Source organism: Cynocephalus volans, chromosome 6 (genome assembly GCF_027409185.1).
Source record: "Cynocephalus volans isolate mCynVol1 chromosome 6, mCynVol1.pri, whole genome shotgun sequence".
Classification (NCBI taxonomy): Eukaryota; Metazoa; Chordata; class Mammalia; order Dermoptera; family Cynocephalidae; genus Cynocephalus; species Cynocephalus volans.
In genome coordinates this window covers 81,190,918-81,207,236 of record NC_084465.1, presented here as the reverse complement: position 1 = coordinate 81,207,236, position 16,319 = coordinate 81,190,918, and the positions used below count along the sequence as shown (strand labels likewise).

The 16,319-nt window shown below is 34.8% G+C and overlaps 1 protein-coding gene across 3 annotated transcripts in view; it reads left to right on the top strand.

The window, feature by feature from the left end:
• Positions 1–16,319, top strand: part of SNX13 (sorting nexin 13) — a 157,628-nt gene that overhangs the window by 86,224 nt on the left and 55,085 nt on the right. For all 3 annotated transcript variants that reach the window (XM_063099107.1, XM_063099106.1, XM_063099105.1), the window contains 3 exons: positions 7,955–8,093; positions 8,468–8,556; positions 12,065–12,164. In XM_063099107.1, the coding sequence (XP_062955177.1) occupies positions 7,955–8,093; positions 8,468–8,556; positions 12,065–12,164 (328 nt within the window). The remainder of the gene's footprint in view (positions 1–7,954; positions 8,094–8,467; positions 8,557–12,064; positions 12,165–16,319) is intronic.

Here is a 16,319-nt window from a genome sequence, read left to right as displayed (position 1 = left end):
TTTATGTCCTTCTCACCTGTAAATACGTTCAGTCCACCCCCAAAGTCTTAACTTGTATCAACTCAAAAATTCAAAGTCTTACCTGTGAAATAAAACAAGTTATCTACTGCCAAGATACAGTGGGGCAAATTCCCATTCAAAGGGAGAAATAAGCCAAAAGAAAGGCGCAACTGGTTGTAACCATGTCTGAAACACAGCAGGGCAGGCATTAAATTTTAAAGCCGGAGAATAATATACCTTGACTCCATATTTGGCATCCTCTGCACACAGATTTGGGGGCTGGACATCCATGTCTTTGGGCAGCCCTGCTCCTATAGCTTTTCTGGGCTCAGGCCACAATTCAGCTTTCCCAGGTTGGCATTGCATGCTGGTAGCTCTACAGTTCTAGCATCTCAGTAGCATTCCTGCTCCCTCGGCTCTACTAGGCATGGCCCTGGTAGGGATTTCGGCTGCAATTCCGAGCCCACATTTCTGCTCGGCATTGTTCTAGTGCAGTTTCTTTGCAGTGACTTTGCCCCGTGACAGAAATCTTCCTGTGCCCCCAGGCTTTTCCATACATACTTTGAAATCTGGGTGGAGACTGCCATGCCTCCATTGCTCTGTGAGCCTGCTGACCTAACACCATGAGGACATGCCAAATTTCTGGCTTATATCTTCCAAAGCAGCAGGTTCAGCCATAGCTGGGGCCAATTTAGGGGCAGCTGGTACAGCCAAGGAGTATGCTGTCATGCAGGGAACAGAATCCTGAGGCAGCCCTAGGCAGCAAGCCTGAAGAGGGCACCGTGGGCTCAATCCCTGAAACCTTGCTGCCCTCCTATACCTCTGGGCCTTTTATGGGAGGGGCAGCCTTAAACATCTCTAAAATGCCTATGGGATCTTTCTTCCACTCTCTTGGTGATCCTTTCTCTGTGTACAGATTTTCTTAGTTGGTGGTCTCTAGGCTACACCCTTGGTTTCTTCTTTTGAACACAGTTTTTCACCCTCTTGGCGAGGCTGAGCGTTTTCCAGTTTTCTACTCTCTGCTTCCCTCTTAATTATAAATTTTACCTTTCTGTCATTCAGTGTTGACTGTTAGAAGTATCAATGTAGCTGCCTGAATGCTGTGCTGCTTCAGTATTTCTTCTGCCAGATACCCTGCTTCATAACTCTTTTAAGTTCTGCATTCCATAAATTCATCTGGCATGGATACGATTCAGCTGAGTTCTTTGTCTGTCATGGCTGTATTAGTCAGTTTCTGTTGCTTATAACAAGATACTTGGAACTGAGTAATTTATATTTTAAAAAAAAGAAATTGATTGCTTACAGTTTGTGAGGCTGGGAAGCTTAAAGTCCAGGGAACACATCTGGTAGTGGTGACAGTGTCCCAGAGGTCTCACATTGCAAGATGGTAGAAGCAGACACAGCAGAGACTAACCTCCTTATTCTCTTTCATTTTAGAGCCTTCCAAACCATGCCCATGATAACATTTTTAATCCATTCACTACAGCATTGTCCTACAATCTAATCACCTCTTCAAGGCCCCACCTTTCAATTACCATAATAGGATTTTCCACCCTCCACAGTTACAGTGGGGATTGAGTTTTGGGGGGACATTCAACCCAAGGCAATAGCAATGGTGACTTTGTTTCCAATAAGCTCTTCCTCATTACAATCTGAGACCTCCTCAAAATGGCCTTTACTGTTTATATTTCTGTCAGCATTCTGGTCACCACCACTAACCTCTAAGAAGTAACTAGGCTTTTCCTAGTCCTCTTATCTTTTAAGCCCTAACCAGAATTTAGGCTTTCTCTAGCTTGGTCCAGATTCTTACAGCCTCCCAGTTCCCAAACCATTTCTACTTTTTTAGGTTTTCATTGTTAGCAACACCCCACTTCATAGTACCAATTTTCTGTATTAGTCTGTTTTCTGTTGCTTATATCAGAATACCTGAAATGGGGTGATTTATAAACAAATGAAATTTACTTCTTACAGTGTTAGAGGCTGGGAAGTCCAAGGTCCAGGGAACTCATTTGGTGAGGGCCTTCTTCTTGGTGGTGACTCTCTATAGAAGCTGAAGATGTCACATGGTGAGAATGGCAAGAACAAGTTAGTTAATGTGATAATTTGCCCTCCTTATAAAACCATTAGAAGCCCACCAAATCATTAATCCATTACTCCTTCTTGAGTGAATCAGTCCATTCACAAGGGTACAGCCCTTCATGATCCAATCACCCCTTAAAGGCCCCAACTTTTAAATACCATTATCTGATTTCCCATCCTCTTGAAACTGTTACAGTGGGGGTCCAGTTTCTGATACATGAACTTTTATGGAACATGACCCTTACCTTATGCCACATACAAAAATTAACTCAAAATGTATTAAAGACCTAAACAGAAGACCTGAAACTATAAAACTCCCAGAAGAAAACATAGGGGAAAAGCTTCATGGATTTGTCTGTGATTTCTTGGATATGACTCCAAAAGCTCAGGCAACAGCTGCAAAAATAGATAGTGGGATTAAATCAAACTAAAAAGCTGCCCAGCAAAGGAAACAATCACCAGAATGAAAAGGCAACCTACAGAGTTGGGAGAAAATATTTGGAAAGTACATATCTGATTAAGGGTTAATATCCAGCATATATAAAGAACTCCTACAACTCAAGAACAGCAATAAAACCAGTGCAATTTAGAAATGGGCAAAGGATTTGAATAGACATTTCTCCAGAGAAGTTCTGCAAATGGCCAACAATTATATGAAAAGATGCCCACAATCCCTAATCATTATGGAAATACAAATCAACAACACAATGAGTTATTACCTTACAACTATTTGGCCAGTATCAAAAAAGACCAGAAAATAGTTAAGTGTTGGTGAGGCTGTGGAGAAATTGGAACTCTTATGCACTATTAGTGGGAATGTAAAATGGTGTGGCTGCTGTGGAAGACAGTTTGGAGGTTCCTCTGAAAATTAAAAAAAGAATTACCATATGACATGACCCAGCAATCTCACTTGTAGATATATATACAAAAGAAGTGGAAACAGAATCTCTGAGGAATATTTGCATACCCGTGTTGATTGCAGTATTATGCACAATAGCCAAGATGTGGAAGTATCCTAATTGTCTGTCAGCAGATGAATTCATAAAGTAAATGTGGTGCATACATATAAAAGAACATTATTTAGCCTTAAAAAAGAAGTAAATGCTGTATATGCTATAACATGATGAATCTTGAGGATATTATGCTAAGTGAATGAAGTCTGTCTCAAAAAGACAAATTTTATACAATTCAATTTATTCGATGTACCTAAGGTAATCAAACTCTTAGAAACAGTAAACTGTGTTGCCAAGGTCTGATGAAGTGGCAAAAGGAATTTTTTTGTTCATTAGATATACAACTTTTGTTTTTTCGTGATAAAAAAATGTTCCAGAGATCTGTTAAACAACATTCTTATAGTGTATGCTACTGTGCTGTACTCTTAAAAATGTTTAAGATAGTGAATTTTTATTATGTATTTTTGACCACAATTAAAAAAAAAGAAAAGAAAAGAAATTACCAAGTGTTTTTCCAAAGTTGTTTTAATTTTGCACTTTCACTAGCTATGTTTGAGAGTTCTGGTCTCCACATTCTGATCAATATTTGGTATTGTCAGTCTCAAATTTTAACTTATCTAGTGAATGTTCAGTGGTATATTGATTGTGATTAGCTTGCATTTCCTTGATTACTAATAATATTGAGCATCTTTTCATGTGATTATTGGCCTGTTTTATATCTTTTTGTCAAGTGCCCATTTATCCCCCCACTGTTTCTTTATATATATATTCTACAAAGAAGTTCTTTGTCAGATATGTGTGTTGCAGACTGTAGCTTGTTTTTTGCTCTTTTAGTGGTGTCTTTTGATGAGAACTTTAAAATTTTGATGGTCTGATTTACAAATTTTTCTTTTATAGTGCTTTTTGTGCCTTCTCTGAGAAATTTTTGTTTACCTAGAGATTGCAAAGTTATTCCATGCAGTTTTAGAAGTTTTATAATTTTGTACTTTTACATTTTGTTCTATTATTCATTCATCTCAGATTAATTTTCATGTGTAGAATATGCTAGGAGTTTAGGTTCATATTTATCTTGTACAAGCATCTAAATATTCTAGCATTATTTATTGAAAAGACTTACCTTTTTTCATAGAAACAATTTCCTTAGCATTTTAGTGAAAAATCGGCTTACTGTAATATGTTTGGGTCTAATTTTGGATTCTGTTCTTTTCCTTTTATCTCTTTGTGTGCCCTTATGCAAATACCAGACTTTCTCGAGTATGTATAAATCTTTCACATTTGTTCTTTTTATTGAGGATTTTTTTTTTTTTTTTGACTATTCAAGTCCTTAGCTTTTTCACGTGAATTTTATCAACTTTTTAATTTCTGCTGAAAATCTGTTGGAATTTTGATTGTAATTGCATTTACCCTGTAGGCTAATATAGGAAGAATTGACATTCTAACAACATTTTGTCTTCTGATCTAGCAACCTGGCATCTCTCTCCATTTATTGAAGCCTCCTGTAGTTTTTCTCAGCCTTATGTTTTGGTTTCTAGTACATAGGTCTTGCACGTCTTTAGAAAAAATTACCTAAGTATTTTATATTTTTTGATGCTATTGTAAATGTGATTAAAATTTTTATTTTGCTGTTCTTGCTGCTAATATATAGAGATTGCAAAAATATATTTGTTGATCTTCTGTATTTGCAGCCTTTATGAGTTCACCTATTACTTCTAACAGTTTTTGATAGTTAAAATCTCACTGTGCTTGTTATTTTGTCTATTCCTCTCCCTAAGTTGTTTCCTTCGTAAAGAGCATATAATTGGGTCTTGGTTTTCATCCAGCCTAATAATTGTCTTTTAATGGGAGTATTTCATCCATTTACATTTAATATAGTTACTGTTATGATTGTATCTACTATTTAGCTTCTCGTTTACTTTAAAAATTTTTATTTTGTGTGTTGTACTTCTCTCTCTACTTGCTTTCTTTTGAAATATTTGAATAGTTTTTAGTATCCCATTTTAACTACTCAATTATAGTTTTTCAGCTGTTCTTTATTACTGTTATTATTTTAGTGTATACTCTAGGGATTACAGTGTACCTCTTTAAGTTATCATCATATGCCTAGAGGCAGCAATTTACCACCTCACATAGAATGGGAAGAACCTCACAAAAGAATCATTTTAATCAACCCCCGTCCTTTGTACTTTTTTCATATATTTTCCAAATAAATGCATACATAATTTATCCCACAGTGTAGCTGTGTGTGTGTGTGTGTGTGTGTGTGTGTGTGTGTGTGTGTGTGTATAACCATTTTCAGTGTTCTTTATTCTGTCTTGTGGGTTCAAATTTCGATTTGTTGTAATTTTCCTTTGTTCTAAAGAACTTCTGGTATTACCAGTTTGCTGGTGCCAGATTCTCTGAACTTTTAATTATTTGAAAGTATGTTAATTTTATTGTAAAGTTTGAAGGATATTTTCATTGGTTATAGAATTATGAGTTGACAAGTTTTTCTTTTGGTACTTTAAAAACTGTTTCATTGTCTTCCCTCTGTTTCAAACGAGAAAACAACTTGCTCTATATCGTTGATCCCCAGCATGTAATATGTCTTTCTTCATAGCTGTGGACTTTTACAATCCCCAGTTCTTTGACTTTCTATTGAGAATGGACAATATTCCAAGTCTACTACTTTTTCACAGCTGTCCCTCCCTGCTTAGCTTAGTTTAAATTTTATTGGCAATCATAGTGATTAGTCCCTTCACAACATCTTCTACTCCCTTATCTCTCTCTCACTTTGTCATTTGCTAAGTGATACCATAGCCCTGATTAAATCCAACATAACTGCTTACTTGTTTCTATTCTTAAGCAGCTGAATGTGGCTGTAGAAAAAGGATAAACTTACACAGATCTCACTTTAAATTCATAAGCAACCAATTTCCAGTGTACCCTTACTCTTGCCTTGCAATCATTATGTTTTTCCTGTTCTATTTTCTGTCCCACTCTCCTGATCAGATCTTGTATACGTCTACCAATTTCATCTAATACATATTTCCATATCCTTACTTTTGGTTCATGACCTTGCTTTACTACCTTACTGGAAAAATTGAGGTAATCCAAAGAGAATTTTTATAATGTCCTGTCATCACATGTATTTGTTACTTGCATCTGTGTACATATGAGGATACTTCAAAAAGTTTATTGGAAAGATTCATATTATCTTTTAATTCTGTTTTTCCACAAACTTTTTGAAGTACTGTTGTATATTCTACATTATCTTCTGCTACTGTGGATGAAATATTTATGCATCTAGCTAAGACAACTTTTTTCTTGTGCACTGTACTCTACCCTTTGTAGATATTTGCAGTTTATTGCTTTGGCAGTTCACACTTTATTTCCTACATCATCAAATTTTCACTCTCTAAAAGATCATTCCCTTTAGCATTACACATGTGCTGTTATCTTTCCCATCTTAAAAAGACAAAAAAAAAAACCTATGAGTCTACTTTCCAGTGTTAATGGCACTCTATTTCTTTTCTTTTTATAGCAAAACTTTATAAAAGAACTATACATATTGGTCACCTACATTTTCTCTTCTCTTTCTTTCTTGATCCTCTACAATAAACCTCTCTAGGTCAGGGAGGATGATCCCCATGTTAAATTTAATGGTCAGTTCTTGGATTCCCCATTTTTCTTGACCTAAGTGAGACATTTAACACAGTTTTTCCTTTTCCTTATTAAGCACTTCTTTACTAGGCTTGTTAGGACAACACTCTTTCTTGATTTTTTTTTCCTATCTTTTTTGCCTTTCTTAGTCTTTTTTTTTTTTTTTTCTTTGCTGTTTAAGTGTGCTAGGTCGCTGCTTTTGGGTCTCTTCTCTTTTTAATCTTTACTCATTCTCTTGGTGATTCCCATCCAGTTTCATCATTTTAATGTCATCTATTGATCAGTGACCTTGCCATGGTTATTCCTATCTAGTCCTCCTTTCTGAAATCTCGTCCTTCTTATCCAAAGCATTGTTAATGTCTCCATTTGGATGTGTAATGGGACATCACACATCCAAACATTTTTTATGTTTTCTCCATTTTGTTTAATGGTAACTTTGTTGTTCCAGTTGTTTGGGCCAAAAATCTTGGTTTAGTGCTTAGTTCTTCTCTTCATTTCATACCCATATCTGATTTGTCAGCAAATTCTTTTGGCACTGTCTTTACAAAGTAATTTTCATAAAGCACTTTACAAAGATTTTCTAACCATACCCCCACTGCCACCACCCTGTTCTCAGGCACTATATTATTTTTCACATGTGTTATTAACTGGTCTTTCTTCTGCTCTATTCTGTTTTTATATAGCAGCACAGTGATTCTGTTTTCAGGTCAGAAAATGTTACTCTTCTGTTTCAACCTTCCAGTGATTGCTGATTTCCTTCAGAGTAAAAACCAAAAGTCTTGCTGTACTACAAGTTTTGCCTCTATTACTGCTGACTTCATCTTCTGCTCCTCGGCCCGTCTGTGGTTTAGCTCCTGCCATCATGGCTTCCTTGCTATCATCAAACATTCTGAGCATGTTCCAGTACTTTCTAGCATGGTATATGTTTGACTTATTTTATTTTGTTTACAGTCTGTGACCTGTTAGAATGTAAGTGCCATGAGTAAAGGGGTTTTCCTTTTATTTTTATTTATTTTTTTTTTTGGGTCTTTTTTTCGTGACCGGCACTCAGCCAGTCCTATATAGGATCCGAACCCACGGCGGGAGCGTCGCCGCGCTGCCAGTGCAGCACTCTACCAAGTGCGCCACGGGCTCGGCCCAAGGGGTTTTCCTTTTAAAGCAATGGATATGTAGCAGATTTGCCTGACATGTAGAAAGCACTCAAAATTCAGTTTTCCCTTTAATAAATGAGTCCCCCTTTCACCTGTTTGTTTTTGGGGTTTTTTTTTTAACTTTATTTTCAGATCCGAGATTCTAATTGCAACTATGAGGCCTTTATGAACATTATTAAATTAAGTGACAATATTGGAGAGCTAGAAGCAGTAAGAGATAAGGCAGCAGAAGAATTACAGTATCTTAGATCTCTAGATACAGCTGGTGATGGTAAGTAATTCATTTAATTAAAAGAATGTTTTCTTTAAGGATTATTATATCTTCAAACAAAACATTGATTAATTTACCTAAATGTCACTTTATGCTATTAGGTGTTTTTACCTTCCGTATTATGTTAATGTTTGCCTAGAGTAAAAGCATTATTTTCTGAATGTGAGGCTGTGATTATTGTAATTGTCCCAAAAGTAAAGATAATTGGCATGGTTCAATTTTAACTGAATAATTTCACCCTGCTATTTCCGATGGTTTCTGTATAATTGCTCTATTAATTAGTCATTTTGTTAAAATTTAGTAAGTGCATGTTTAAAGTATTTCACAAATAGTATTATCACTTTCTAGCTCATAATCAATTTGTTTGTTTTTAGATATCAACACTATCAAAAATCAAATAAATAGCTTATTATTTGTAAAGAAAGTATGTGACTCAAGAATACAACGGTTGCAGTCAGGCAAAGTAAGTGAAGTACTTTTGAGTTAACATTTAGCTATAAATATTTTATAATTATTAAAATGCCTAGTAAATGACAAAGAATAGAATATTAACCAGTGAAGGACTTTACAATAGGACTTTCAGAAAAGTGTTTTCTTATACAATGTAGTATAAGTATTGTTAAAGCAAGTCAAGGATTAAATAAAACACTGCCTGAAAATGCTAATGTAAATAAAGATTTTATTTCATTCCTTGATTTATTTATTCATTTTGTCATTTATTATTTATTCAAAATTCAACATTTATTGAATTTTGTGAATTGGACACCATCTTAGATAGATCAAACAGACAAACTCTCGTCATGGAGCTTACATTTAGTTATAGAGTCAGAAAATAAACCAGTAAGCAAATTGATATATAATATCAGGTGTCTCTATTTGGTACAAAAATGATAAGTAGAACAAAGTAGGGTATAGAGAATGTCTAGGAGTGTTTTAGATAGGTGCTGAGTGATTTGATGATATAGGGAGATCTGAATAGGGAGATCTGAATAACGTGAGGGAGTTAGTCCTGTGATTTTTGTTGATTTTTGAAGAATCTTTCAGGAAGAAGAGAGCAAGTACAAAAGCCCTGAGATAGGAATGTCCTTGGTGGGTAAGAGGAGATCAGTGTGGCTAGTATGGAATGAACATGGGATTGTGCTGGGAACAAAATTATAGATGAACCTGAGGATTAGATCATATATGGTCTCACTGGGTATATAGTAAGATTTTTATTTTATTCTAACTGTGATGGATTTCAATTGGAGATTTGACCTGGTAATTGGCATGTCCTGACTTATGAGTTAAAAATGATTATTTTTGACTCTTTGTGAAGAATAGACACAAAGCCTATTTGTGGTGGAATGGTGGGGGCAAGAATGGAAACTGAGAGACCATTTATAAGACTGCTTTTAGACTAGGTAGGAGATGTCTGTGGAGATTGTGAAGTGACTGACTGGATATAGTGCTATCAGGATTTCCTAATGGACTAAATTTGGCATGAGAAAGAAAAAAGTACTCACAGGTGATTCCAAGTGATTTTTGCCTGATAAACTGTGTGAATAATGATGCTGTTTACTGAAATAGGTAAAACTGAGAGCGGAGGAACTTTGGAAGGGAAAATCAGGTTTTGGATATTTTATTGTGAGATCCCTGTTTGACATTCAAGTAAACATACTAATTGGTAATTTCAAGTTCAAGGGAAAGTTTAGTGATGAAGATAAACTGCTAATCCTCAGATTACCAGATGTTTAATGTTAAGAGATTGAATGAGGTTATCTAAATGAGTGAGTGTAAGTAAGGTTATACCAATGACTTAGTCCAAAGGCACTTCAGTGAATAGAGTTTTAAGACAGTGTGGAGGATCCAGCCAAAGAAAGAGAGTGAGATTGAAGAAAAACCTGATGGTGTGATATCCTAGAAGCCAAGTGTAGAAAGTGTTTAAAGAAGGGAAGGGTCAGGTATGTCAAAGGATACCACTGAGTAAGATGAAGACAGAATTGACCATTGGTTTGCCACCATGGAGAGTATTGGTGACCTCATGAGAGTGTTTTTGGTGTAGTGGAGAAAAAGCCTGATTAGAGTCTGACCAGGAAAGATTAGGAAGAGATGAATTAAAAAAACAGTGGTAATAGATAGCTCTTTTAGAGGGGCTTTACTATGAAGAAAAGCAGAGATTTGGGGCTTTTAGTTTTTAGTATAGTCAACTTTTTTTACTCTGGTTTTCTATTTTGAAAATTTATTTGTGACTCTCATCTTGTAATTTTGCAATGTATTTAAATTCTTTAAGAAATAGAAGAATTAAAAAAAAATCTCGAGTTTAATTTGCCATATGAATTATGACTTACCAGAACATTAGTTGAGGCTCACATTTGTCGCGTGTGTGTGTGTGTGTGTGTGTTTGGTTAAGTGTATTTTAAAACTAGCCTATATGCCCATGCAAATTGGAATAGAAGAATAATATGGTTTCACTTGTGCTTTTCTTTAACTGGTTACCTTATTTAGATTTTATAATTAGTGATCTTTCAGCATCATTATTTAAAATCTATTTGCCCAGAGACACTTTTTGACTTTGAATCCTTTTAAAATTTAGATTTTTTTTTTTTTTTTTGGAAGCCTTTCAGTTTGTGTTTTGAATATCAAGCTTTTCCTTATTATTAGCTTGGGTCATACAGTGTTTTCCTTTTGAAAGTAACCTCAGAATCCTCAGATTTGCAGTTTCATAATTACATTACTTATCTTTAAATCTTAGAAGACCCTTTGTCCTTTTATATTACAAATAAAATTATAGTGAATCCTCTTCCTTATACCATATCTGTGGAGCTGCTGCTGGGCAGGAGAAAGAAGTGATAAAATTTGAAGAAGGGAGGCTTATATAGTAGAAATCATGCTGGCACTAGGTTGCTGGATGCCAGACATTTAAAGTCAGTTATTTGTTATTATCTACTACTTACATGAAGGGAAATACAAATTACAGAGATAGATTTGTTTTTTGTTGTTTTGTTTTTTCTTTATTAAAGTTCTTGCTCTTCTTTATGTACCCAACTTGTGCTTAAGTTTTTGCTTAATATTCAAGTATTTGCACTTGAATAAGGCAGCTTATCTCATTGACAGTAAACCTGTCTATCTTTTTTAGAGAGTTGTGAGATATGGATTTGAGAATATAGAGAAACTAGTGAAAATAGTTCGCAGAAATGTCATTGGTTTTAGTAGAAACAGCAGCAGAATTTGAAAACACAGATTCATACCTTACCAGCTTTGTGATCGTAGGCATCTTTCTAATTTTTATTTTCCTTATGGGATTGGTGATAGATATTCATTCAGATGCTGTGCAGATTGAATGAAGTAATGTGTGTAATGTAACTAACACAATGCCTGACACATAGATATGCTTTAAATTTTAGACCCATATTTTCCTTTTTTTTTTTTATATGTAGTTACTTTGCTCTATGTCTTTGAAAAGTATATGTAAATTCACTGTTTAGATAGTCTGAAAATAAATACATTTTCTCTAACAACTGTAGAGTTTTTACCCCATTAGGAGCAAAACTTCTTTTTGGAGATCTTTTTCTGTCTTTCCAATAAATAAACTCTAATACTTAAAAATGTTGGAATTTGTTTATTCTTGGATATATTAAGCATTTCAAACATCTCTTTCTCCTTTTAGCTCCTGAAATGTTTATTTTCATTTGTAATATATAGAAATTGAGAATACTTGAAAATACAGTGATTTAGATTTATTTTATATGGGAAGAAATTAATGCTTATATTTTTAATGTATATTTGCTAAGCAGCTCTTAAAATAACTAGGAATTTAGATTCACGGAACGAGAGTATTTCATTGGGTAACAACATGCACAAGAATAAAAAAAACTTTGTTCTTTCTTCATTTTAACTTAATGTTGGTTTTTTTTCATATATTTATGTAAAGATCTTTAACCTGATTTTTATGAAAACATAAAATATTAACTCGTATTCCCTTTTTTCTGTAGGAAATAAATACTGTGAAACTGGCGGCAAACTTTGGGAAACTTTGCATAGTTCCCTTGGACAGCATTCTTGTAGACAATGTTGCACTACAATTTTTTATGGGTAGGTAAATGTAATCTGTTTAAATAATATAGCCATTAAATTTTTTTCCCAATTTTTTTGTTATGGTATAGTTCACATAACATAAAATTTAACATCTTAATTATTTCAAAGTGTACAATTCAGTGATATTAAATACATTCATAATGTTGTTCGTCACTACCATCCAGAACTCAATTCACTCTGTAAAACTGATACCTGTGTTGTTCTCCATTTCTCCCTCTCCTCAGCTTCTGGCTACTGTAATTTTACTTTCTGTCTCCATGATTTTGACTATTGTTAAGTATCTCACTTAAGTGGAATTATACAGTATTTGTCTTTTTGTTACCATCTTACTTCACTTAGCATAGTGGCCTTCAAGATTTAACCATGTTATAATATGTGACAGAATTTCCTGTCTTTCTGAGGCTGAATAATATTCCATTGAATAATATTTGGTTATCCATTTATCTGTCAATAGATAATTGAATTGGGTTTCTTCTGTGTTTTAGTTATTATGAATAATGCTGTTATGAATATGAGTATACAAGTATCTTTTTGAGACCGTGCTTTCAGTTGTTTTGGGTATATACCCAGAAGTGGAGTTGCTGGATCATACGGTAATTCTATTAATTTTTAAGGAGTGGCCATACCATTTTCCATAGCAACTGTCCCTTTTTATATTCCCATCAACAGTGTACAAGATTTCCAAATTCTCCATATCCTCCCAACACTTGTTATTTTCTGGTTTTTAAAAATTTTTTTTTGATAGTTACTATTTTAATGATGATATCGTTGTAGTTTTGATTTGCATTTTTCTCATGATTAATGATGTTGAGCATCATTTTATGTGATTATTGGCCGTTTGTCCATCTTCTTTGGAGAAATGTCTTCAAATCTTTTGCCTATTTTTTGTTGAATTTTAGGAGTTCTATATGTATTCTGGATATTAATCCCTTATGATATATATAATTATCAAATATTTTATCCCATCTTTTGGGTTGCTATTTTACTCTGTTGATGTACAGTGGTTTTTGATGCACAAAATTTTCAGTTTTTCATGAAGTCCAATATATCCATTTTTTCTTTTTTTATGCCTGTGCCTTTGTTGTCATATTTAAGAAATCATCAAATTCAGTTTCCTGAAGCTGTAACCCTGTGTTTTTACTAAGACTTTTTTTTTTTCCTTTTTTTTTTTTTTTTTAAATTTTATTTTATTTTCTCGATATACATTGTGGTTGATTATTGCTCCCCATCACCAAAACCTCCCTCCCTTCTCCCTCCCCCACTCCCCCCCAACAATGTCCCTTCTGTTTGCTTGTCGTATCAACTTCAAGTAGTTGTGGTTGTTATATCTTCTTCCCCCCCACCCCCAGTTTGTTTTTATGTGTGTGTGTGTGTGTGTGTGTGTGTGTGTCTGTGAATTTATATATTAATTTTTAGCTCACACCAATAAGTGAGAACATGTGGTATTTCTCTTTCTGTGCCTGACTTGTTTCACTTAATATAATTCTCTCGAGGTCCATCCATGTTGTTGCAAATGGCAGTATTTCATTCGTTTTTATAGCTGAGTAGTATTCCATTGTGTAGATGTACCACATTTACCATATCCACTCATCTGATGATGAACATTTGGGCTGGTTCCAACTCTTGGCTATTGTAAAGAGTGCTGCAATAAACATTGGGGAACAGGTATACCTTCGACTTGATGATTTCCATTCCTCTGGGTATATTCCCAACAGTGGGATAGCTGGGTCGTATGGTAGATCTATCTGCAGTTGTTTGAGGAACCTCCATACCATTTTCCATAGAGGCTGCACCATTTTGCAGTCCCACCAACAATGTATGAGAGTTCCTTTTTCTCCGCAACCTCGCCAGCATTTATCGTTCAGAGACTTTTGGATTTTAGCCATCCTAACTGGGGTTAGGTGGTATCTCAGTGTGGTTTTGATTTGCATTTCCCGGATGCTGAGTGATGTTTAGCATTTTTTCATATGTCTGTTGGCCATTTGTATATCTTCCTTAGAGAAATGCCTACTTAGCTCTTTTGCCCATCTTTTAATTGGGTTGCTTGTTTTCTTCTTGTAAAGTTGTTTGAGTTCCTTGTGTATTCTGGATATTAATCCTTTGTCAGATGTGTATTTTGCAAATATTTTCTCCCACTCTGTTGGTTGTCTTTTAACTCTGTTAATTGTTTCTTTTGCTGTGCAGAAGCTTTTTAGTTTGATGTAATCCCATTTGTTTATTTTTCCTTTGGTTGCCCGTGCTTTTGGGGTCGTATTCATGAAGTCTGTGTCCAGTCCTATTTCCTGAAGTGTTTCTCCTATGTTTTCTTTAAGAAGTTTTATTGTTTCAGGGTGTATATTTAAATCCTTAATCCATTTTGAGTTGATTTTAGTATGCGGTGAGAGGTATGGATCTAGTTTCATTCTCCTGCATATGGATATCCAGTTATCCCAGCACCATTTGCTGAAGAGGCAGTCCCTTCCCCAGTGAATAGGCTTGGTGCCTTTGTCAAAGATCAGATGGCAGTAAGTGTGTGGGTTGATTTCAGGATTCTCTATTCTATTCCATTTGTCAGTGTGTCTGTTTTTATGCCAGTACCATACTGTTTTGGTTATTATAGCTTTGTAGTATACTTTAAAGTCCAGTAGTGTTATGCCTCCAGCTTTATTTTTTTTGCTCAGCATTGCTTTGGCTATGCATGGTCTTTTATTGTTCCATATAAATGACTAGATAGTTTTTTCCATTTCTGAGAAAAATGTCTTTGGAATCTTGATGGGGATTTATTGCATTGAATTTGTATATCACTTTGGGTAGTATGGACATTTTCACTATGTTGATTCTTCCAATCCAAGAGCATGGGATATCTTTCCATCTTCTTGTATCCTCTCTCATTTCTCTCAGCAGTGGCTTGTAATTCTCATTATAGAGATTTTTCACCTCTTTGGTTAACTCAATTCCTAAGTATTTTATTTTTTTGGTAGCTATTGTAAATGGGCAGGCTTTCTTGATTTCTCTTTCTGCATGTTCACTATTGGAGAAAAGAAATGCTACTGATTTTTGTGTGTTGATTTTGTATCCTGCAACTGTGCTGAAATCATTTATCAATTCCAGCAGTTTTTTTGTAGAGGTTTTAGGCTGTTCGATATATAGGATCATGTCATCTGCAAACAGGGACAGTTTGACTTCATCTTTTCCAATCTGGATGCCCTTTATTTCCTTCTCTTCTCTGATTGCTCTGGCTAGTACTTCCAACACTATGTTGAATAGGAGTGGTGAGAGTGGGCATCCTTGTCTAGTTCCTGTTCTTAAAGGAAAAGCTTTCAGCTTTTCCCCATTCAGGATGATATTGGCAGTGGGTTTGGTATATATGGCTTTAATTATGTTGAGATACTTTCCCTCTATACCTAACTTATAGAGGGTCTTTGTCAAGAATGAGTGCTGAACTTTATCAAATGCTTTTTCAGCATCTATAGAGATGATCATATGGTCCTTGTGTTTGATTTTATTAATATGGTGTATCACATTTATTGATTTGCGTATGTTGAACCAGCCTTGCATCCCTGGAATGAATCCCACCTGATCGTGATGAATAATTTTTCATATGTGTTGCTGTATTCTGTTTGCTAGTATTTTAGTGAGGATTTTTGCATCTATATTCATCAAGGATATCGGCCTGTAGTTTTCTTTTTTGGTTATATCTTTACCTGGTTTTGATATCAGGATGATGTTTGCTTCATAGAATGAGTTTGGGAGATTTGTGTCCGTTTCAGTCTTTTGGAATAGTTTGTAAAGAATGGGTGTCAATTCCTCTTTGAATGTTTGGTAAAATTCTGCTGTGAATCCATCTGGTACTGGGCTTTTCTTTGTTGGGAGCCTTCTGATAACAGCTTCAATCTCCTTTATTGTTATTGGTCTGTTCAAATTTTCTACGTCTTCACGGTTCAGTTTTGGGAGCTTGTGTGTGTCCAGAAATTTATCCATTTCCTCCAGATTTTCAAATTTGTTGGTGTACAGTTGTTTATAGTAGTCTCGAATGATTCCTTGTATTTCAGATGAATCAGTTGTAATATCGCCTTTTTCATTTCTAATTTTTGTTATTTGAGTCTTCTCTCTTCTTTTTTTTGTTAGCCATGCTAATGGTTTGTCAATTTTATTTATCTTTTCAAAAAACCA